The sequence below is a fragment of the Notolepis coatsorum genome (assembly GCF_963971535.1).
Source record: "Notolepis coatsorum genome assembly, chromosome: 6".
Classification (NCBI taxonomy): Eukaryota; Metazoa; Chordata; class Actinopteri; order Aulopiformes; family Paralepididae; genus Notolepis; species Notolepis coatsorum.
In genome coordinates, this window is record NC_140170.1 from 190,062,608 (window position 1) to 190,086,764 (window position 24,157).

The 24,157-nt window shown below is 43.8% G+C and overlaps 1 protein-coding gene across 1 annotated transcript in view; it reads right to left on the minus strand.

Moving 5' to 3' along the window:
* The window catches only part of LOC311229905 (protein TASOR-like), a gene marked incomplete at its 5' end in the record, with an annotated part of 180,099 nt that overhangs the window by 52,223 nt on the left and 103,719 nt on the right, over positions 1 to 24,157 (minus strand). Inside the window, 3 exons of the mRNA XM_084315973.1 lie at positions 1,183 to 1,349; positions 1,734 to 2,835; positions 3,409 to 4,121. Coding sequence (XP_084172099.1) covers positions 1,183 to 1,349; positions 1,734 to 2,835; positions 3,409 to 4,121 — 1,982 coding nt within the window. The remainder of the gene's footprint in view (positions 1 to 1,182; positions 1,350 to 1,733; positions 2,836 to 3,408; positions 4,122 to 24,157) is intronic.

Genomic DNA, 24,157 nt, shown 5'->3' on the forward strand with positions numbered 1-24,157 from the left:
GCGTAACCAGAGAATGGACGTTCATTGTTGATTTGCCTACGCACATTCCTTTGCCTTACAAGTGCATTCAAAGTATAATATAAAGTGTATGATGTACCTTTTGCTCCATTAAATACTTAATAATTACTTTGTGTGGAACCGATTTCATTGTGGAAAGTGTTCATCATATTCAGATATCATGTACTGTATGGCCAGTAATTAAAGTACATAAAGCGGTAGTGGTTTAATGATACCATACTTATCAATACAGTCAGGGAATTGTACCCCTCAGTTACAATTATTATTATTATTGTTCCTAAGTCCAGGCTGAAGCTTAGGGGGGACCGTACCTTTGGAGTGGCAGCCCCAAAGCTCTGGAACGAGCTGCCTCTGCATGATAGGCAGGCACCCAATCTGCAGGTGTTTAAATCACGGCTCAAAACATATTTATTTTCTTTGGCTTTTGGTTTGAGACATATTGTATATGCTTTATTGTGTGCTTTTTATATCTGAAAATATGTGTTGTGTGACTGATGTTTTAAAATGTGCTTTATAAATAAAGTCGATTGGATTGAGGGAGTTACCAGCTTTTAATGTATCTTTTAGTGACAAAGCATACTTTGATGTCAAATCACGTAGCTAGTACGCAAAATGCATACAGGTTGGCAGGTCTGCATTTCCCACAGAAGCTCCAGGTCCCAGAACGCCCCCACTAAGGGTGTCATTTCCCCCCAGTAGTTCCAGTCCCAGAACACCCCCCCTGACAGTATCATTTCCCCCAGCAGTTCCAGTCCAAGAACACCCCCCCCCCCCCCCCTAAGGGTGTCATTTCCCCCAGACGCTCCAGTCCCAGAACGCCCCCCCCGACGGTATAATTTCCCCCCAACAGTTCCAGTCCCAGAACGCCCCCCCCCCCTGACAGTATAATTTCCCCCCCAAAAGTTCCAGTCCCAGAACGCCCCCCCCCCCCCCCCCGACGGTATCATTTCCCCCAACAGTTCCAGTCCCACGCATTTTCTGTTTTTATCCTTTGCAACATGCATCAGCTACTTAAATAAAGGATTTTATCTCAAGAGAGAGAGAGCTGCCTTTCACTTATTTTTTTGTGTAAAGATTCTCTGATCATCTATATCCAGAACTGGCGTCCGTGTCGTATAGAATAAACCGTGTAAACTATTTCCAGTATTGTGTTGCATCATGTACCTTGATGTCGTCGTAGACACGGTCCTCCTCGGGACTGTGGATGTAGAACTGGACCGAGTTCTTCTTGACGTCCCTCATGATCTCCACCAGGCTGCTCAGCATCTCGGGGTGCAGCTGGCTGATCAGGGAGGAGATCCCTAGGGGAGGTGCGACGGGGGGCGCAGTGCCTAGTGATCACAGGACATGGAGAGGTCAGACTGTTAGGAGCGGCAAACAAGGAGGAGGTCAGATCGCTAGGAGCAGAAAATGAGGAGAGGTCAGAATGCTAAGAGCAAAGAACAAGAAGGAGTCTGCCTGCAGTGATAAATATAGATAGTGACTAGAATTAACTGAATAGTAGTGAGACTGGCTCAAATTAACTGAATAGTAGTGAGACTGGCTAAAATAAACTGAATAGCAGTGAGATGGTGACTACAATAACTTGGAATAGTAGGGAAATGGTTCCACTACTTGCCAGCTACAGTAGCTGATTGAGTTTAGACTGTGGCAATGAGGTTTCTTTGCCAGGTACGGGACTATTATTCCTAGTAGTACGTATTCCAGTAACTTACCTGGAGCAGAGTCCTGGTCTAGGCCCGAGGCAACCAGCCGGGCCGGGCAGGGTCTGGTGTCAGCCAGATGGGGTGCGGGAGGGGCGTCGGCCGTGTCCAAGAACTCTGGACAGTGACCACCCAGGCCTGGGATGGTCATCTCGCTGCCAGAGTCTGAAAGCCTGCTGCTAACGGCAGGCTCACAGACACCCACAGGTCGGATAGAACCATCACTGCAACTGGTAGTGCGATTGTAAGTGAGGTCCTGTCCTGCTGAGGGGCAGGGTCCCCGGACAGGGCAGGGCCAGGGGGCTTGTTGGGGCGGGGGGCGGGGAGGTTGAGGCACGGGGGGCATGGGGAGGAGGGCCAGGTCGGGGGCAGATCTGGAGGCACCTAGGGGTAATAAAGAGCATGCTGGTTGAGAGCTAGAGGTGAGGGATGGACTGACGGATGGGGTGTTGGCTGTGGCGTTTAGCTGGCGGGTAGAGAAGAGGCCGCCAGCCGAGGCCGAGGGACTAGTGCAGCGAGCGTCAGCCACATTTCCGGCTACACTACAGTTAGCTGCTCTGATGCCGGCCACAAAGGCACTGACGCTGCTAGCCAATGTGGCATTAGCATAAGCGTCGACACTGCTAGTGTTATGGGGGTAGACGGGACCGTCGTCCTGGGAGTCCTGCAGGATGCCACTGATGCTCCGCCTCAGAGAACCAACGTGATCTTGGACAACAGTACTGGGTTTGTAGAAGGACACGTAGACGGAGAACGGAGCCAATAGTGCCTGGCGCTGTGAGAGCGCGCGTGCCGGGTGCCGTGTGTGTGCGGTAGTGTGTGCGTGTCGTGTGGTGTGCGTGCACTGCGCGGAGGCACTGTAGTGTACGTTCTCCTCCTGCAGGAGGCTTTGGATCCTGGAGGAAAAGTCATGCAGATTATCCTCCACAATGTGAGGGACAAGAGAGGTAGGGAGGAAGGTAGTGGAGAGAGGATCAGAAGGGAGAGCAGGGGTGAGGAGAGGAGAGGTAGGGAGAGCAGGGGTGAGGAGAAGAGAGGTAGGGAGAGCAGGGGTGAGGAGAGGAGAGGTAGGGTGAGCAGGGGTGAGGAGAGGAGAGGTAGGGAGAGCAGGGGTCAGGAGAGGAGAGGTAGGGAGAGCAGGGGTGAGGAGAGGAGAGGTAGGGAGAGCAGGGGTCAGGAGAGGAGAGGTAGGGAGAGCAGGGGTGAGGAGAGGAGAGGTAGGGAGAGCAGGGGTGAGGAGAGGAGAGGTAGGGAGAGCAGGGGTCAGGAGAGGAGAGGTAGGGAGAGCAGGGGTGAGGATAGGAGAGGTAGGGAGAGCAGGGGTGAGGAGAGGAGAGGTAGGGTGAGCAGGGGTGAGGAGAGGAGAGGTAGGGAGAGCAGGGGTGAGGAGAGGAGAGGTAGGGTGAGCAGGGGTGAGGAGAAGAGAGGTAGGGAGAGCAAGGGTGAGGAGAGGAGAGGTAGGGTGAGCAGGGGTGAGGAGAGGAGAGGTAGGGAGAGCAGGGGTGAAGAGAGGAGAGGTAGGAAGAGCAGGGGTAAGGAGAGGAGAGGTAGGGTGAGCAGGGGTGAGGAGAGGAGAGGTAGGGAGAGCAGGGGTGAGGAGAGGAGAGGTAGGGTGAGCAGGGGTGAGGAGAGGAGAGGTAGGGTGAGCAGGGGTGAGGAGAGGAGAGGTAGGGTGAGCAGGGGTGAGGAGAGGAGAGATGGGGTGAGCAGGGGTGAGGAGAGGAGAGGTAGGGAGAGCAGGGGTGAGGAGAGGAGATGTAGGGTGAGCAGGGGTGAGGAGAGGAGAGGTAGGGTGAACAGAGGTGAGGAGAGGAGAGGTAGGGTGAGCAGAGGTGAGGAGAGGAGGGAGAAAGGTCGTGGAGAGGGGATCAGAAGCGTGGGCAGGGGGAGAGGTAGGTCGAGGAGTAGAGAGAGAGGTAGTAGGCAGAGGAGCAATAGGAAGAGCAGGTAGAACAGGAAAACAGTCTTCTTTCTGTTCCACCGTGTTTGTTTCGACTTCCTGCTCCTCCACCTCCTTCACCTGCATCTTCTCCTCCTCCTTGTCCATCACCTGCATCCCCTCCTCCTCCCCTGGCCTCTCCCCAGCTTTATCCTCCTCCTGTTTTTCTGCCTTTTTCTCTTGCTCAGTTCCTTTTTCCTCCCCCTTCTCTTCCACTGACAGCTCTCCCTTCTCCATCTCTTGTTCCTTTTCCTTCACCTCCTCCTTCTCCCCCTCCACGTTTATAGTTCTGCCCTCTGCAGGCTGTGGAGAAAGGATTCTCCTCTCTGGGACAAGAAGATGGGACGCAGGGAGGTCTGGCTCCTCCTTTCTCCCCTGCTCTTCTTCATTCGGGCGCTGCGCCTTTCTCCCCTCCGCCTCTTCGTTGCCCAGGCTGGGTGGCTCCTCTCCTCTCTCTTCCCCTGCAGGAAACAGGGGAACATGTTGTTAGCTTGGAACAGATGTGGCTGCAGTTAATACTTCAATGTGATTTTTAAGACAGTCAAACACAGACAATACATCAATTAAGACACTGGAATTAGAAATTAATGGAACTAAACCAATACATGACATTATCAAAACATATGAATATTAAAGCCAATGGTTTTTTTCTACTAATAATAAGAGCACCGTTTCAGGGCAGATTAAGTGTCTAGTTGACACTAGTTGATAACGATATGATAATTTTATTTTATTTCTCGATATCGATAATTATCGAATTGTTATAAGTATAAAAAAAATAAAAGAAATAAACTTTTTTTTTTTTTAACAACAGATGTATGTTTATTTTGCAGCAATTCTTTGTCATTGCCGCCATCTTTAGTGTTACATCCCCTCACACTCCAGTTCTCAGGCTGCAGCTGGTTTAAAAGCTAAAGTAAACCGGCTTCTCTGCTGGCTGTGGCTCCAGAGGAGTTGAACAGTTCTGGCTCTGCTAGTTTATTTTCGATCTTTTGGCGCTTTTTTGGTGGACAAACCACCGCACATGTGCACTGTGACTCGTGACTGGAGTCTAGTTCTGCTAGCACACATAGCCTACTGTGTACAGACGGTTTCAAAATGTATTTTAAATTAGAAAGCAAACAAAATAAATGGACAAGAGAAAAAGAAATCTGAATTTGGTCACTATTGTCATTTGGACAAGCAAAGCCATTACTTTAAGTTGCAGGCAAGAAAGACAAGTCTGTCCACTGTCTCTGGTTTTAAAACTGCCCTGTTGCAGGTAAAAAAAAAAAAAAAAAAAACGATTTTTCGATTATTAAAATATATCGCAATATTTATCGTTATCGTTATATCGCCCAGCCCTACAATAGCCAACACCATAACACTCGATTTTGAAGAACCTCATGAATGTATTGCAGAGACCATGAAATACACAAGGTTGAGGCCTGACCTAGAGTCAGTACCAATATCAAATGCAGATGTAGTATACTATGTGGATGGATCGTGCTATAGAGATTATATGGGTAATCATGCAGGTTTTGCTGTAGTAAAACAGGAGAAGGATACGTTTACTGTAGCAAAAGCTGAGAGCTGTGATCAGCTCTGCTCAGCTCAGTTGGCAGTGCTGAAAGCACTAACTGAGGCATGCAAACTGGCCAAAGGTAAAATAGCAAACATATATTCTGACAGTGCATATGCTCATGGCGTGTGCCATTTGTTCGGCTCATTATGGAAACAACGAGGATTTAAGAAAACAGATGGTAGCCCCATTCAACACAAACATCAGATAGATGATTTAATGTCAGCTATGATGTTACCTACACAGTTAGCCATCATCAAGTGCCAGGCCCATATGAAAGGTAATGATGATGTAATACAAGGAAACAATGCAGCCGATGAGGCTGCCAAAACAGCGTCCAAGTGCCAAATAGCCATTTTGGAACCTGTAGTGTCACTAGAACCTATTATGACACCTGAAGACATCATATTGATACAGAAGGAGGCAAACCAAAAAGAGCATGATACTTGGAGAGAAAGGGGAGCGACGGTAGATAAGAAGGGGTTATGGAGATCACACGAAGGACTCTTAGTAGCCCCAGTAACCATACTAACAATTCTAACATCACAGATGCACAATGTAGACCATTGCGCAAGGGGGGAGGTGATGAGGAAGATAAGACAACAAGGATACTGGTCACCATACATGCAGGCTATGGTTGATGAGATACTATATCAGTGTGAGGTCTGCGCTGAACGAAACATTCGTAAGGGAATAAAAACACCAGTGGGACATATTCCGGTCCCAGAAGGGCCATTTCAACATTTAGTATTGGACTATGTTGATATGATAAAAACTGTACAGGGAAAACGCTACATGCTGGTAGTAATTGATCGTTTTAGCCGGAAGCCGTTCCATCCAAAGATATGAGTGCTGATACGGTTATCAAATTCCTAACCAGAGAGGTGTTCCCTCGTTTCGGCACAGCCCAAGAAATCTCGTCGGATAATGGGTCTGCATTTATACAAAAGGTAGCTAAAGGTATCTTACAACATTTAAGGATAAAGCAAAGACTGGGTGCAGTCTACCACCCTGAGAGTCAAGGTATGTGTGAAAGGGTAAAGATAAGCAAGATCTGTGCAAGCACCAAGCTTAATTGGGTGGACGCTTTGCCACTGGCACTTATGAGCTATCGAGTTACAAACCCGACCCCTCATCAGATGTTAACAGGTCGTAGCATGCCAGCTCCACAGTTTAGAGGTCCATACAAAGGACCTCCACTCGAACAGCTGTAAATGGAGCTGAAACAGTATATGGAGCAATTAACTGCCGTCAATAGGACGATCTACTTACAGGAAAAAAGGAGCGAACCAGCCCTAGACAAGGAGATCAAGAGGCAAGTGGTGCCAGGGGATCTGGTCTACGTTAAGGTCTTCCGAAGGAAGTGGCATCAACCCAGACAGGAAGGACCTTACACCGTGGTGAGAGCAACGCCGACTGCAGTCCAGGTCGAGGGAAGTTTAACCTGGTATCATCTAAACCACTGCAAGAAAGTTCGGACCACGAACAAGGACAGTACTGTGACGAAAGAAAAAATTTAACAAAATGACAATGTTGTGTGTAATCTCGATGGTAATCATTCAGTTGTGGATATTACCAGGCAATCTGGAGATACAGGAGCAGCAGAGGCTGGACACGAGGCTCAAGAAAGACCTGAGAGACCCAGGAGACAATGTGCCAGACGTCCAACTGTTCTCCAATAATGATGATACTCCTAACTCAGATAAGTACAATGCAAACATGACCACGCCAGCCCACTTGGGGCCCGTATGCATGCCGGCCTTCCTGAACAAGCTCAGTGTAAATTGTACTGTCACAATTGCCGTTACAATTGTAAACAAGAGGGAATCACCTCTGTATGGTAGAAAATGAAACACTGAAAATAAGTATTCCACTGCAACAATTGACAGCTGGAACATTCAGACGAGAGGTGATGGAAACACATGGAGGAAGGGAGGCCAGCGACCATTTTGATGTGTGGGTGGCTACATACACATAGATCTATGCAAGCGATATGGGGAATGAATCAGTCCAATTTAAATGTGGTGGTAGAGGAGAATGAGTGGGTGGTAGAAATAGATGCAGGCATGATTCATTCAAATCGGACATATCAGATAGAAATCAAACAGAGAGATGAAAAGGGGATAGATTACCAAAGAGCGTATCCGTGGAAAGTAGATCTTAATGGTCACATCCCGCAAATGGACCAGCCAGAACCGGTATTTCCCATACAGATTGATGAGGTAACAGTGCCCCCTATAGTAAAAGTTCAGCCTATTCCACCAAGTCCGATGGAAAAACAAGGCATAGATGCATCAGACATTAACAGTACAGTGACAAATCAGACCCAGGTAAATGCATGTCTGAATCTAATCTAACAGCAACCAAAGCTGTAATTTTGCGTCAAACTGACTAAACAAAATACTTCAGGGTCAAATGAAACAGATGATCACACCGAGGACTAAGGTTAAGGATCAGGTAGATGATGAGAATGAAGATTATGATATATACAGTAATGAAGATTACGGAAATATATCAAAGGGAGGAGTTAAAGGGGAGGTACTGATACCAAGGCAGAGGAGTCTGAGAACATCAACTGATGAATTGTGGACAAGGGCTAGTGAAAATGGTTGGTATACCTGGGCATTATATATGGTAAAGAGGATGACGTCTGATGAATGTATCATGTGTGCAGAATCGCCATTAGCTTTACCTATAGTAATTCCAGAGCCATATACATTTGAAGAATGTGCTCAAACACAACAGAGAGTGTAGAGAGGGTAGATTTACTCCTACAGATGGTATATCACCATTGTTTAAACTTCCAATGTGTGGAATTCAGTGTAGACTGCTATATGGTTCAAAAAGAATACATGAGCACTTATCTGCCCCAAATCTTTTTCGGTTTCAACATCCCGACATTAAAGTACATTTTAAAGAAGCCTGTAAGGAATTTGAGACTACTACGAACCAGAAGAAACCAACCATAGATTATAGAGTAGATGAACTAGCAGAGTATGAGTGTTTTGCTAGTGGATGACATGCAACAGATGAGAAGAGTTGTGGTAGGTAACACAACAGTAAACTGCAAGACCACGTGGGTGGTGTCGTGGTTTCCAGAGTCAAGGATGAGGAATTTGTTTATAAGAAGACCTATTTGGTTTGAGAATCCTGAATCAATGGATCAAACGTGTGCAACTATACAAATGACCAATCCACTTTTGTATCTGTTGAGTGATCAGACATTTGCTGTTGCAGATAGTTATTGGATGTGTGGTGACAATATTCTGCAAAATGAACTCTCACCACGATGGGTAGGCATGTGTGCCCTGGTAAGACTAAAGATGAATGTAGTCTTATTACATGGCATTTTAACATTAGCCAAAATGCTTGATTGTGATTGGTCAATAGCGCTCGGTTGCCCATAGAAACGGTCAGTTATTTTTCGATAACTGACCGCCGTCAGGGGTAACCGAGCAATAATGACCGCTGTTCGCAGCCGGAGCAATCAAGCATTTAGATTGCAGTCATGAAAGCTGCTCAGCATATGCACAGCTGCACTCATCAGTGCAAGCTGCCGGCGATGACAGCGCGGAGCCACAGAACAGAACAACTGCATCTGCATTTGATCTCGTCTCGTCGATGGTATAAAATGAATTTGGTATATTGTTAGTAAGTTAGCCATGTAATAAGAGGGATAATGTATAGCTATACTGGGTCATTGTCGCAAAATAATTGACCTTCACTGCGTTTAGAACACCTCTGCGAGGCGCCTCGGTATTCTAAACGCCATGTCGGTCAATTATTTTGCGACAATGACCTCACATTGTGTACATTATCCCTTACTTAATGTATGAGGGAGTGAGTGAGATGATTAAAGTGGATGAGGCTTTAAATAAGCTTGATAGAACAAGGTGAGGCCTTTGGTCTCCTGGAGGAACAGATGGGGTTGTTTTGAATAAAATGAATCAGCCCACTGGCATTCCAAAGTAGTTCAGAGCCCAGAATGTAGTAGAAGCAGGGTTAGCCTCCATCTTTCCATGGATCACAATTAACACAAATGTAAATTGGATTAACTACATCTATTACAATCAACAAAGGTTCATGAACTATACACATGCTGCATTCACGGCCATAGGCCAGCAACTATACGCCGCAAGCATAATGACTTGGCAGAATAGACAGGTTTTGAATTGGTTGATGGCGGCCCAGGGAGGAGTGTGTAGTATGTTCGGTAAATACTGTTGCACATACATTCCAAACAATACCGCAATAGATGGAAGTTTTGCTGTTATGGAAAAATTGGCAAAAATGAAAACTGAGCTTAAGGTAAACGCTGGCAGTGAGGGCCTTTCATGGGATTGGCTAGAGCTAAATTTAGGGAAATGGGGTGCCATTTTAGCTAAGATAGCAGTATCTGTGGTAGTGGTACTAATTGTAATCTTCTTGTTGGCATGTTGCATTGGACCCTGTGTGACGAGATGGTGTCGAAGGACAATGGACAGACGAATGGACACTGAAATTGGCATACAAGGAGCAATGATGATGAATGGACATCGCATACAGCCATCAGCCCCGTATCTGGATACAGGATACTACGAAGGACCGAACCAGGAAACACAGAACTGGGAAAAGAGGGAACAGGGTGACACTAATGTGTAGGGGTGCACCGATATATCGGTCGGGTATCAGTATTGGCCGATAAGCTCGAATATGCCGATGGCAGTAACCGATAAATATCCATCCATTTGTTTGTTTGTTTATTAACACAGTTAAACAGAAGTAAAAACAATACATAAGTTATAACGATTGTGAAGGAGAAGTTAGAAGCCTAGAGGCTTATCAAGAACTTCCCTTGTTTTATAAAATCAAACATACAAAAATATGCATATTATAAAATACCAGAATATTCAAAAGATTTGTGTTAATACAAACATACATACACACAGTACATACATGCATATACTGTGTACATAATAATATATAACAGTCAATCTGGCCCACACGTTCAAATTTTGAAAAAAGTTATCAAGCGACCTGCACAACGCCGCCCCCACACACATACACGCTACTGCATCAAAGTTACTTATGATTAACAAAGGCATTCGTTTTGTGGCATTAACGTTATATAGTTACACGTTTAATAGCATCAGCATATAATTTACCCGACCAGATAGCAAGCATTACTCATTCATATCTCAGTTCCTTCCTTTGCTCAGAGAGCCCGTACTGAATTGTACCCATTCTGCAATCTGTTAATAAAGTTTTCAATCAGACAAATGTATAGAAAAGCTTTTATTATAACATTCGTTGCAGTAAAATCATTATGCCTCGTTTAGTACTCCTGCGGGGCACTGGTAATCTACTCGTGGGCCGCGGGGAGCTAAAGTTATTAGCTTTGTTGTTGAGCTCTCGTCAAAATCAATGGCGGACTTCCCGGAAGTAAAGGCGCTTGCCGATTGGTGGTAAGAACAGCAGGAGGTGGGTGCTAGCGGTGTGACATAATCAAAATGGTTCTGTTGATAAAGCTGGGAACAAGGTTAGTTGTACCTGACACGACACATGCATTGCAAACTAAAAATAAATAGTATAAACTATATAGTATAGATTACTATAGTGTGGCAAGTGACCTAGCCAGGTCACCCACACTAATTATGGAGATATTACTGGAGAACATGGAGCTTTGTTTGAGAGATACAGTGAGTGCTGTCTTTTAAACTCTTAAAACTCATAAACTTTTGTCTTTTTAGTCAAGTTAGTCTGTTGAAGTTAGTCTATGACCAGTAACAGCGATTTCCAAGATAGTGATGAAGAAGACTGGGTAGCGTTAGACGTGATTATGTCAGATTTGGCGTTCGAGGCCATCAATGAAGAGACAAATCGGCAGGAAGAAATACATCATGAAGATGATGTGGTTGTTCCTCCGGTTTGTTAAACAGAGCTTGAGGTAATCGGAGTGCCTCCTTACAAAGCACAGGATGCAGCTGTGGTACCTGAATGGGGGTCATTGGGAGATTTTATGGAGGCCAACAAGGAGCTAAAATATATACATCATTGTCGAGAGACAGAGACTGAGTTTGAAATAATCAGACTATCACGTGACATGACACAGCGTGACCTGCCAATCATAAATAAATAAATGAACTAACAGGCCGGCAGTAGTCGGTGAATCCTCCCTTATTAACCCTTTAATCGCCAATGACGTGTTTAGACGCCATTCCTCGCCATGCGTACAGCGTCTTTGAGATCAATATTTCAAAAATCTGTCACTGCAATCATATTTCACCCACGGAGACTTGACGGGTGCTGTAGATCTCCTCTCAACTCTCCAACGGTTCAAGACCGCCATCTGGTGGCCGATCGGCGAGGTGCCAAAACCAGAAGTGAGCGGCCGGAAGTGGTGCTCACCCATATTTCGTCCGGCCACTCGCGGGACTCCATCTTGATACACTGGATATCGATCCGTTGCCAATAACTCGATAAACAACATGATTTGGACGTATATAGTATTATACAACCTGGAACTGGACCAACTAGATCGGCATCCCATAATAACGATCTTTTTGCTCCACGCTGATCGCCCAACGCTACGAGGAAGCTGCGGTGAGTTTCAGCGTGTTTGATTATTATTATACATACAAACTGCTCTGACCTATATATCACCCATACTACATAAATGATTTAACGTCGGCCACGGACTTATAAACCCCCCCCCTCCCCCCCTCCGGTCACCAGCAGATGATGAGGCATGACATTTAGGACCTTGTACAATTGAAATTTTTAATCTGACGTCAATCGGTATCAAACTACATTTGATGATCTAATATATGTATTTAGGGCTATAACTCACGTTCTGCAGAATGCTGCAGAAAACGATAAAAACATATTTATACTTTAGACCGTATTTTAGTATGAATATGTGAATGAAAAAGTAGAACGTTGCTACATCCTAAACGATAGATACTTGACGTTGAATGGGCCATAGTAATGTCAATTTAGCAATACAATTTAAAACGTTATAGCCCTGCAAAGAAGGGGAACATCTCCATAGACAAATAGAGCTGGCAGAGGATGGTATAAGGATGGATATACGCGTGGCAGAGAAAGGGTTAAAGATATTCATGCATAAATATCTTTGTATTCTTTTATCTGCAATGTATGAATAACTTGTTTGATAAGATCAAGAGAACTTTACTCTGTGTCTCTATGTCTGGCATGTTTCTGCAGAGGTGGGCACTTCTGCTAAAGAAGGAAGGTTCCTCTTTTCACTTTCACAAAGCCATTTTCTGTTAACCATCCTGTGCATTAGAGGCACAGGCATCCGTTGCTAGTAGCAACATATCCTTTTCTCTTATATCAGCAAAACCAAGTATATATGTGTGGCGCTCTTTTGGTCACATGATGTTCGTCTTTCACTCTCTCAATAAAAGCACTGTGACAGGAAGTGTACCTCAGTGTTCTCTGAGGAGAGCATTCCCTGCTGCAGCTTGTAATAATATTGCCACTTGTGCTGCGTTGTTCTTGACTGTTTTTGGTTACGTGTATGTTTTGGGCACGGTTAAAAATTCTTAACAAAGATGAAAGCCAGTGGGTATTGTATGACTCAGACTTCAGCAATAATCATGAGCATTATAAAATATATAAAAAACACACATGGCATGATGGAATACCATAAACATATTTCTTGATGTTTCCTTTTTTAAGTAAGTAAAGAGGCCTATGTTGATATCGTGAGCACAATTTGTAACACAAAGAGACGTGTAGCCTATTTATTTATTTAATATTTTATTTATAAATTTTATTATTATTTTATTTGTTGCCATGCCTAAAATAAAAAGCATAGGGCTAACACATTTTCATAAACAATAATATCATTTTTTTTTTATATGGTTATATGGTCTATACATTTGTCTGATTGATTGAAAACTTTATTAACAGATTGCAGAATGGGTACAATACAGTACAGCTCAATACAACAACAGTGCTAAGACTGGAGGATGAAGACCAGAAAAAGACTTTCGGCTTTTTTACATAAGGGTCCTCCATTTTCAATTCATCAAAACATTTAGAGACATACAAATATACAGTAGTTTCATAAAAAAAAGATTTACTTTTTTTTGCCACAAATATCGGTATCGGCCGATTGTGTTAGTTGAACAATCGGTATCAGCAGCAAATTTTCATATCGGTGCATCCCTACTAAGATGGGGCAATATTGAATGTTCTCATCTAACTTCTGCTCACCACCTCTTATTCTTATTCAACGAGTTGTAAGTGCACAGGGAAAGGGATGAGAGGGGTTCCTGAACAAGGGAAGTGTGTGTACTATTATTTAGAAATATTATCGAGAGGTTTTCAACATATAAAGGAAAAGGCTTTTCGATGATAGGATGATTTTACAAATATACAAGAATAGCTTCACATAGTAATCTGTAATACAAGGATAATATCTGGTTTAAATAAGTAAGATGTTGGGTAATGGATAGGTTACTAATAAGGAATATTTACTAGTTGTAGAAATATAGAAATGTTGTTTATGTTTTGACAAAGGTTCAAACTTGTGCATGCTGATGGTTCACAAATAACAACAAGAAAACAGCATTTCAGGTGTCGCAGAGGAACGACACTGGGGCACGGGTTTTTCCTGTATAAATAACGCAGTGTCAGGTTTTTTCACTCTTGCTAATGATGTTTCAGTAATGAAAAATGTATTGTACAACCAAGGAATATCTAATGTATATCCTGCATATTTGTACATGTACTTAGTTAGGTGTTATGTTTAAGTATATTTAGTAATTTAGTCATGTGAATCATTATTACACAAAAATCATTAGTACACAAACATCACTAGCACATATAGTACATGACAAATCCCAGATAGATCATGGCTAAACGCCATGCAAGGGAGGATTTATGTGGTGGCGAAATGCTACATATGTGTCCAGCCGTGGATAGGAGGGACTTGTTGAGGCAACGTCATTTTTTTTTTTTTTTACATATTATGAAAGTACAGATTCATACCTTCAAAATAAGCCATCACTTGAAAATGTTGGTGGGATACTTTTCAAGCTACTTCCTATGAATCATGGTGATATCACAAAACGTATTCAGAGATTATTGGCCTTGAAACTTTCTGGAGAGTTTCACACTTGTGTGTTAAACCAGTGCTTCCCAATCCTCTCCTCGAAGCACCCCAGCCGTTCCATGTATTTGTTAAATTCCACCACCAGCACACCGGATTCAACTTAACAAGCCCTTTATTAGTTGAATCAGGTGTGCTGGTGGTGGAATTTAACAAATACATGGAACGGCTGGGGTGTCTCAAGGAGAGGTTTGGGAACCACTGTGTTAAACTACAACCCTACCCATAATGCATTGTATTCCATGGCCCCCTCTCTCTCTGGGGACATTAACACCTTGCGTCAGGCTCTTTTGTTATGTCAATGACTCGGTCTTGTGCAGGGCCGGACTGGGGAAATAATTCATACCGGGAGATATAGCGCGAAATATATCCCCAGTCAGGCCACTTTTTAAGCGGGGGGTCTGGGGGTCCCCCACCAGGAACATTTGAGTTACAAATACTTAATTTCCTGCATTCTGGTGCATTTTAGTGCATGCAAATCACAAACTAATGAGCCAACAATTGCTTAGTACAATGTACTGTTATGAACCTCAAATAAAACCAAAGGTACATATCATTAAGGAGGGAGACGACACAAGGACTATAACGTTTAACCAATATTTATTAAATAATAAATATAAATAACTATGTACAAAATCAGTGGTGGGTGTAGGTTGTTGAATGAAGTGTACGGGTGTCAAACTAGAGTAAGTGTCAGCTTAGCTGGAGGTACTGCTGCAGGAGTCAGGAGGGATGGACAGCTGCTGGGTGAAGGTGGGCTTAGACAGACCCACACTGCCTCTGGAACACACAACATAGGTTATAGAGACATTGGTGCACTCAAGAAACACACACACACACACAAAATACATAAACACAATGTGTCAATGAAGGCAGCAGATTTGAATGGCAGGACATTTTTTATCTGTGTTGCATCTGTTTAATGGTAACTTTTATTTGTAAATTAACAATGATCATTTATATTAACATGATCAGTAGAAAAACTGTGGTGTGTGTGTGTTTCATTTGGATGTGCATACAAAAACATTCATAACACTAAAAGTCAGTGACAGTCACTACTCACTATCTAGCCAAGTTTAGAGATTGTCCTACCTTCAGTAGGTCAGTAGGCGGCGCAGTAATTCACTGCCCTCTGCCATCTTGTCAATTATGCTGTCTCGGTCAAGTCCCATCAGAATCTCCTTCTCCGTTGACATCAAAAGGAAAGCTTCAAGGTTATCCTGGGTGAGGGAGGTTCTTAACCGGTTCTTGACGAACTTCAGGGTAGAAAAGGTTCTCTCACAGGCCACTTGGGTAACAGATAAAATGAGGAGGAACTTGTAGCCCATACCAATAACATGGTAGGCATCCGTCAGTAGATTGTACTGTGACAAGAGCAGATGGCAACATATTGCACAGTTTTTACATGTTTTACAATGTCTGCTAGTCAGCTCCATGTTTTCCTCCAGATGATCAGATTGTTCCCCTGGCACGTCACCGGCTCCCCTGTCTCTGGTGCTGTACCCATCCAAAGGCGACATCTTCAGTCTCTCCCATTGTGTTGCCAGGTCTGTCAGTTCTGCCTGCAAGTTCTCCACTGTGGCACGCTCATCAAACTTCTGCAGGCACTTGCTGAGCTCCTTCATGGCTGCATTTGGAAGGCCCTTTGTCCTAATTTCAAGGAAGTTCTTCGGGTCCATGCAGGCAAAATCTGAGTACAATACTGCATTAGCTGCATAACGCCGGTGAAAACTGTCGATCACAGTGTCGAGGACTACATTGTGGATCTTGACTTTATAATCCAACATAGCATCTGTGATGGGCTCGTCTTCTGCCAATTCACCTGACATTTTTTTTTCCTTCTTTTGTCGCTTCTCTGGGAGAGCAGTTTGCACTTCAGCATCACAGTCCTGCTGCTCCTGCAGAATGCCATTGGCCCACTCGACAAAAGTGTCTGCTGCCCTCTTCACACCATCGAAGTCCCTGGCACACTTCTTCAGGTTGTCTTCAGTTCCCATCACCAAGCGCTGGGCTGTTAAAATATCCATGCCACTTGTTTGCAAGTACGTTGAGACTGGGGAAGTCTGCTCAAAAATCCGGAGAAACACCTGAGCGGTGAGTACGGTTTCATACCTCAGGAGTGCTTCCAGGTATCCTCTGGCCTCGACTCTGGCAACAGGTTTCATGGTCTCATCCTCCTCAATTTTCATCATGGCGATCACCACATCTGTGTAGAGTGCACGGTCAGGCTTTCCAAAGCCTCCAAACACTTTCGTCAAGGCATGGTCCTTGGCCCACCAGCGAGTTTCTCCAATTAAACCAAGCCGTCTGTGCCGTTTGTCCCCACTGGTTCCTTCCCGTACCTGCATGCGCTTGTAGGACTCCCTAGTGAACACAGCAATGTCGTTCAACAAAGAGAAAAGGGATGCACTTGCCACTACAACCCCAGTGGTGTCTGTAAGCACCAGATTCAGCACATGCGAGTAACACCAAGTGTGCACTTGGTCAGGGGCCTCTCCTGAGAGCAATGCAGAGAAGCCCTTATACTGTCCCTGCATATTAGCAGCTCCGTCTGTCGAGTTCCCTACACAGTTCTTGATGTTAATGCCCACCTTCTCCAGGGTCTGTTTAAGGAGCTCCACAAAATACTGTCCCGTTGCTGACTCACAGTCAATAACACCGATGAGTCTCTCATGGACAACGTCGGTGACATGGCGCAGAACTACAGCACACTGGTCTTTGGATGTTAAATCCTGTGTGGTGTCTATTTGTATTGAAAACATCCCTGCCTCCTGAACTTCAGCAGCAATCACATCTTGAATTAAGACCCTGATGACATCAATTAACTTGTCGACAGTTGTTTTGGACAACAAAGTAACGAGGGACCCTCTTCCTGTACCTTTCCTCTCATGTTGCCTCTTGCTCTTCTCTATGCTGTCGTTTACATGCTCTTGGAGACAGACATCATATCGGCTGAGCAACAATATCATTTCCAAGAAATTGCCATGGTCTATGGTTGGGTCGTCAAGGCTATATGCAGCTTCATGTACGTCTCCCCTGTAGCTAAGACCACGCTTTCCAATTACTTTGAGTATGTCAATAATAATAATAATAACTTTATTTGTATAGCACTTTTCATACAGAGGTTGCAGTTCAAAGTGCTTCACAACAGTAAAAAATACAGGCATAAGCGAGCATAAAAAGATAGACAGGTAGAATCACAGTGTTTCACATTAGGATCTAGCATCCCAATAGTCTCTCCGCTTACAGTTTTCAGTAACACAAATAGTAAAAATTGTTTAAAATGATTCAGTTTAAAAATAGTCAAAAAATTATAAAATAGAACGGACATAAAAAAAATACAGGCATGAGCGAGCATAGCAAGGTATGGCAAACCACAGTGTTTCACATTAGGATCTAGCATCCTAATAGGCTCTCTATTCAGTAATACAAATAATCAGTGTTTCACATTTGGATCTAGCAAATAATAAAAATAGATTAAAATGATTCAGTTTAAAAATAGTCATCAGTAAGAAGTAAAAAGTGCAATAACCGACACATGAATTTGATAGGCAGTGTATAAGAGTAGGCAGGGTAAGAATAGTGCAGGTAAATACAAGTTGTGTCAGGATATCCCTGATGTTTCCTCTTGCCACTAGGTGGTAGCAGATATCTATCAGTGAAATGCCTGAGCAAAGAGATAGGTTTTAAGCTGTCAAAAGATGTCTAGCGAGTTGGCTTCCCTGATGTTTTGGGGTAGTTTGTTCCATAGTTTTGGGGCATAGTTGATAAAGGCTGCATTACCGATCCTCTTTTGACTGCTTCTGGGAGCCTCTAGTAGTCCAGCAGCTGATGATCGCAGTGTTCTTGCTGGTGTGTAATTTATTAGAGTGTTGGCGATGTAGCTAGGTCCCTGTCCATTTAGAGCTTTGTATGTAAGGAGAAGGACCTTAAAGTCAATTCTAAATGTTACAGGAAGCCAGTGTAAAGCAGCTAAGACTGGACTAATGTGCTCTCTCCTTTTGGTTCTAGTTAGCAGTCGGGCTGCAGAGTTTTGGATTAGCTGAAGCCTCTCCGTGGTTTTCTTAGGGAGACCTGTGAAAAGTGCATTAGTAGTGCATTACCGGCTAGATATGAATGCATGAATTAGCTTCTCAGCATCGTTCCGATTAATAAATGGTCGTACTTTTGCTATATTTCTAAGATGGAAGAACGATGTTTGTCACTTTGCTAATATGAGAATTGAAGTTCAGTTCTGAATCTATGATAACCCCAAGACTAGTGACCTCAGATTTGATCCAAGGGGTTAGTCCCCCCAGGTTCTTTATTAATGTTTCTTTTTTAGTTTTGGAGCCGATAATTAGAATTTCAGTTTTGTTCTCGTTTAGTTTCAGGAACTTCTTACTCATCCATTTATTTATTGCCAGTAAGCAGTCTGTAATGGAATGATACGTTCCATAACCTGCCTCTTCTTCCTGACCTGATCTCGATGTGCTGTGACTTGTTTTTCACTCAGGAGGCTACTGATGTCTGCCTTTTTAGCTCGGAGGAAATAGGCTTCGGCACTCTCTCTATGGGCATTGCTTTGCTCATGCTCCTTTATTCTCTGATGGACATGTTTCCATGTCTGCATGCCTCCTCTGGTGAATGCACTGTCATTGTCAGATTTGCTGAATGCAAGACATACCGAGCAGAATAGAGAGTGGTTTGCATCATTGTAGGACAGCCATTTTCTGTTTGTACCATCTTTTGAGTGGAACACTTTGGGAATTGATTTTAGAGGGGTTTGTTGTAGGTGGTAGTTGAAAAATAATTCAAAATCTTTGGATAGAGGGCGGGAAAAATATTCAAATGCTTGTTCTCTTCTTTCACCGTCACTTTCCGCTGTCATCACTGTGCTGGGTCCTAGACCCATCTCTCTCTCCAAAGGCTCCTGCCTAACTAGCACTGCCATTGCACTGCTACTCTCTCCACCTATTCAAATAACAGCAAGAGCACAATACCCAAAAGATTTACTATTATAATACAGTTAACCACTCTCCACCTATTCAAACAGAGCAAGAGCACAATACCATATTCATCATCATCATCATTTATTTATTTATTCGTACATGGAATTACCACAGACCAACAGTACATATTAATATAATCCACCAAATAATAATATATACTCTTAATAATAATAACTCTTTTCAGAAAAGAGTAAAGGAATGTGAATCACTACCCACTTTCAAAAACACTCTAAAAAAACACCTACGGGAGACTGCAATTCGAAACTGGCCCCTACAAATGTCCTAACCTAGTTGTACAGTAAATTACCAAGTATGGCTTTGTCAGTATTCCAATGTACAGTGTACAATGTGTGTCCCCCCCCTACCCAATGGGGGACCCTGATGTAAACAAGACGAAAGTCTTTCTCTGGTCTGCATCCCCTTAACAATTGTATGTATTGAGCTGTACTGTACTGTACCCATTCTGCAATCTGTTAATAAACTTTTCAATCAATCAATCAATCAAGCTAACATCCACATGTTTATTTTTCTCGCTGACTAACCTGCTGGTCCCTTGACTTTGGGCTTGGTGCAAGAAAACATTTGATAAATGTTCCCGGATTTAGCAGCATCTCCTGATGCAAGGGCCTTTATTTTGTTTGCTTTCTCCCTCTCTGATCCACCCTCTCTTTCTTCCACTGTCCATCTTGACATCAATGTTACTTTCGCTCTATCTCTCTCCCGAGTCCCCACTTCACTACCTGGCTCAGTGTAACCTCGTTCCCAGCTTTATCTCGTGAGAGTGCCATCTCTGCCATTCCATTCGCCGTCTCCGCTGTCAATCAGTTGTATGGCCTGGTCCCGCCTCCACCAATCACATGTGGCAGCACGGCACCATTTGTGTGTGTGAGAATGCTCCGCGAGAGGGAGAGTCAGACACTTCTCCAACTCTGTCGCAGACAGTGAAATCCTGGTTGTTCCCCAACCACCTGGTTATCTAAAAACTATCGCGCCGCGCCGCCGCCACAACTAGAAAAAATGGCCTGGCAAAAAAAAAAAAAAGGAGATTATAATAAAAAAAAATATATAATATAATTTTTTTTTTTTTTTTTTTTTTTTATCTGTGCAGGCCAGGCCACCGGGAAAACTCCCGGTGCTCCCGATGGCCAGTCCGGGCCTGGTCTTGTGGCACTGTAAACACACAAAGTCATGATAGTGTGGTAGTGAAAGAGTTAACCTTCTGTAGTGTGGTAGTGAAAGAGTTAACTGATCCAATCTTCTCACAAACTCACTAAAACCTCACAAACACCAGCAACTGAGTTATTCTTAGGAGTGATCATAAATGAAAACATTTGTTGGAAGTCTCACATAAGCCATGTAAGAGCATTGAGTATTATGTGGAGGTCAAGGTATTGGCTGAACCAACTATCTTCTTTTATCTTATATAATGCTTTGGTCCTTCCATATCTGAATTATTGTGTTGAGGTGTGGGGAAATACCTATGAAACCAACCTACTTCCTTTGGTTATGGTCCAAAAAAGAGCAATCAGGATTGTAACCAATGAGAGCTATAAAGCACATACAAATTCTTTGTTTTTAAAAGTTTCAGTCCTGAAATTAAAGGACCTGGTGGATTACAAAACCGCCCAGTTCATGTACAGACTCAGAGTCATACACCACAGCCTTCCTGACAAGATACAGAAATTGTTCTGTGAGAGAGCTGGACTTCAAAGATATAACCTTAGAGGGAAACTCAAACTGGAACAGCAATCTTCAAGAACAACCAGGAAGGCTATGTGTATTTCTCTGTGTGGAGTTACCTTGTGGAATGATCTGGAGGAGGAGATCAAATCCAGTCAATCTATAAATATATTAAAGAGGAAATTCAAAGGGCGGTCAGGTGGCGTAGCGGAGATTGCGTTCGTCACCAACCCCGGAGACGCTAGGATTCGCCTGTTCGAATCCAGCTCACAGCTCCCGGCGTTGTCACCAGCTTGGCTGGCCGTTCACACTAATACAATTGGCAGTATTAGAGGGTGGGAGAAGCTGGCGGGGTGGGTCCGGGTCGTTGTAAACAGCGACTCCTACAGTTCGGTCGGGGCGCCTGCTAAGCGTGGATAGGATCTAAGTGGGATAGTGTGATCCTTCCACACGCTACGCCCTCTCAGTGAGAATCCGCGCTGCCAGGTGAAAAGAAGCGGTTGATTGGCTAGACGTGTGTCGGAGGAAGCACGTGATAGCCTCCACTCTCCCAGACCGACTGTGGGGGGTAAGTGCGCAGCAACCAGGAAGGGGATTGGGAATTGGCATAACGACTAACATTGGGATGGGAGAAAATCGGAGGAAAAAGGAGGGGGAAAAAGATATATATAAAAAAAAAAAGAGGAAGTTCAAAAAGATGGTGTTCACAAATTATACCAGGGAGGAAGCCCAACGTATTGTATGAGAATGATTTGAAGGGTGACATGAGTATAGTCTAGTGTGTGTGTGTGTGCATGTGTGATTGTGTTGTGTGTAGTTGAAGTATTTGCAAATTGTATTGTATCATATGTATTGGAAATCGTGTCATATTGTACTTGCTGAAGTATATATAATATTGCAATTAGTTATTGATGGGGGATGGAAACAGATAAGCTTTGCTTCTTCCATCTCCTTTTCAAACAGTGAATAGTTTCTGGCTGTTTTATTTTTTTTTTTAAATGGGGGGGGGGGGGGGGTTCCTCGTTTCCCATTACATTTATTTTTCAAATGTTGTTTTGCCGGTCAATGGTAAATGTAGCCAAACTAACACAGGGGTTTGAAATAAACCGATTGAATCTTGAATCTGTGCTATCTGAGCGGGATTTGCTTTTGTTTGCCTTCAAACATGGTCTAGATTTAGAAAGTTTAGATTTTTGTAGCAAATTAAATTCTGGAGCTAACGGTACCTTACCCAAGGGTTGATTCTAGGGGTGGACGGTATGGTCTAAAATGTATATCACGGTATAATTTGAAGCATAGACGGTAACGGTATATATCACGGTATCAGTGTTTCCGTTAGAATACTTTTTTTTGCCCGATAGGCAGGCTATATAAAGAATGACATCCTCAAGGCATGTAGATTTATAATATTTTAACTTAAAACTAGGCTACTTTTGCGTATAAAGTCATTATATTCCAAATAAAATAAGTCCCGAGTCCGTGCTGCTCCCATTGCAAACAGCCGGGCTGGATGCTGGATTTTGCTAGAAGCATATGTAGCTGCAGAGCCGCAGAGCCAGCGGCGCTTTCAGGTCTGGTCACAGCTTTCAGCCGTTGGGTGGGGGGGCGCTGTTGAGCGGACCTGACCTGAAAGCGCCGCTGGCTCTGCAGCTGCATGCTATTCGCAAATCCACTGCTGCCGCCGTCCTCCCGGCTCCCGCTGCAGCCGTCGTTATCATAACACTACACGCATATCATAATGTTTACAGCAAACTGTAGTTGATCACCAGTTATGTTTTATTAACGTAGAATAATTCATATAAGAAAAACGATAGGGACATCTCTTACCTTTCTCCACTGGTTAAAAATGCCAGGAACTGAAATTGAAACTTGCTGTGCGCCACGGTGATATGTGTTTATTATGAAATGACAATTGCGTGTTGACACGCCCACTGCGCAAAGCCTCCTAAATAACTTTTTCCAGTTTGCACATATCTATTATCTATGACTAATTCTATCTATTTTTAGGGGCAAATGCGATTGAAATAGTCGCGCTGTGGTTACATGACGTCATTGCTATTTTAGAGCTACTCTACCGGTTACACGGTATAGTCAAAATCCATACCGTAGAGCAAATTAATACCGTTTATACCGTATACCGTTTATACCGTCCACCCCTAGTTGATTCCTACGATAAAGGGACAGAAGAAGATGAGTAAGTTGTTCGTTTTGAGAATTCCTCACTCGCCCATCTAAATGAATTGAGCGGTCGACTATTTTGGACGAATTATTACCGATACGAACATTACAAAAACATTTTTCCGTGGGATTGTTATCAACTTCAGGCTATGGAACCATTATTTTCCAGCTCCTACCTCTCAGCTGGAACTCAAAAACAGGCATCTTGCAACAAGTAAACAAAGACGCGAGTAAACAACTTGTATTTGTGTGTTCAAACCTCTGTAACTATTACATTAGCACCAACGCACAAAGTCACGGCACTTTGCGAGCATCTAGCTCCAGCTGCATTTTTCGCGGAACATATAAATTACAGCTCGAAAGATCTATTTGTTGCCGTTCGAACGCCACCTCACTCGACCAAATCTGTGCCACGGTTCTCGAGTTACATGACGATAATAATAATAATAATAATAAATCAAATTTATATAGCGCCTTTCATAGAACCCAAGGTCGCTTTACAATCAGGACAAAAAATAGGGCAAGGAAAGTAGGGGGGGAGGGGGAAGAGGAGATGAGGGAAAGTAGGGGATAATGGACCTAATTTAATCTAAAACTAACTGATGGGGAAAGCCTTGGTGAAGAGGTGTGTTTTTAGAGCGGATTTGAAGGTGTCCAGGGTTGGGGCGTTGCGGATTTCGGGGGGGAGAGAGTTCCAGAGGGTAGGGGACGCCACGCTGAAGGCTCTGTCCCCAAAAGTCCGTAACCTGGTGCGAGGGATGGAGAGGAGACCTAGATCAGAGGATCGTAGGTTCCGGGATGGAGTGTACTGGTGGAGGAGATCAGACAGGTACCGGGGGGCGAGGGCATGGAGGGATTTGTAGGTGAGGAGCAGGAGTTTGAAGGTGATGCGGAACCTGACTGGAAGCCAGTGGAGATGGATGAGGGTGGGGGTGATGTGCTGCCAGGGCTTTGTGTGAGTGAGAA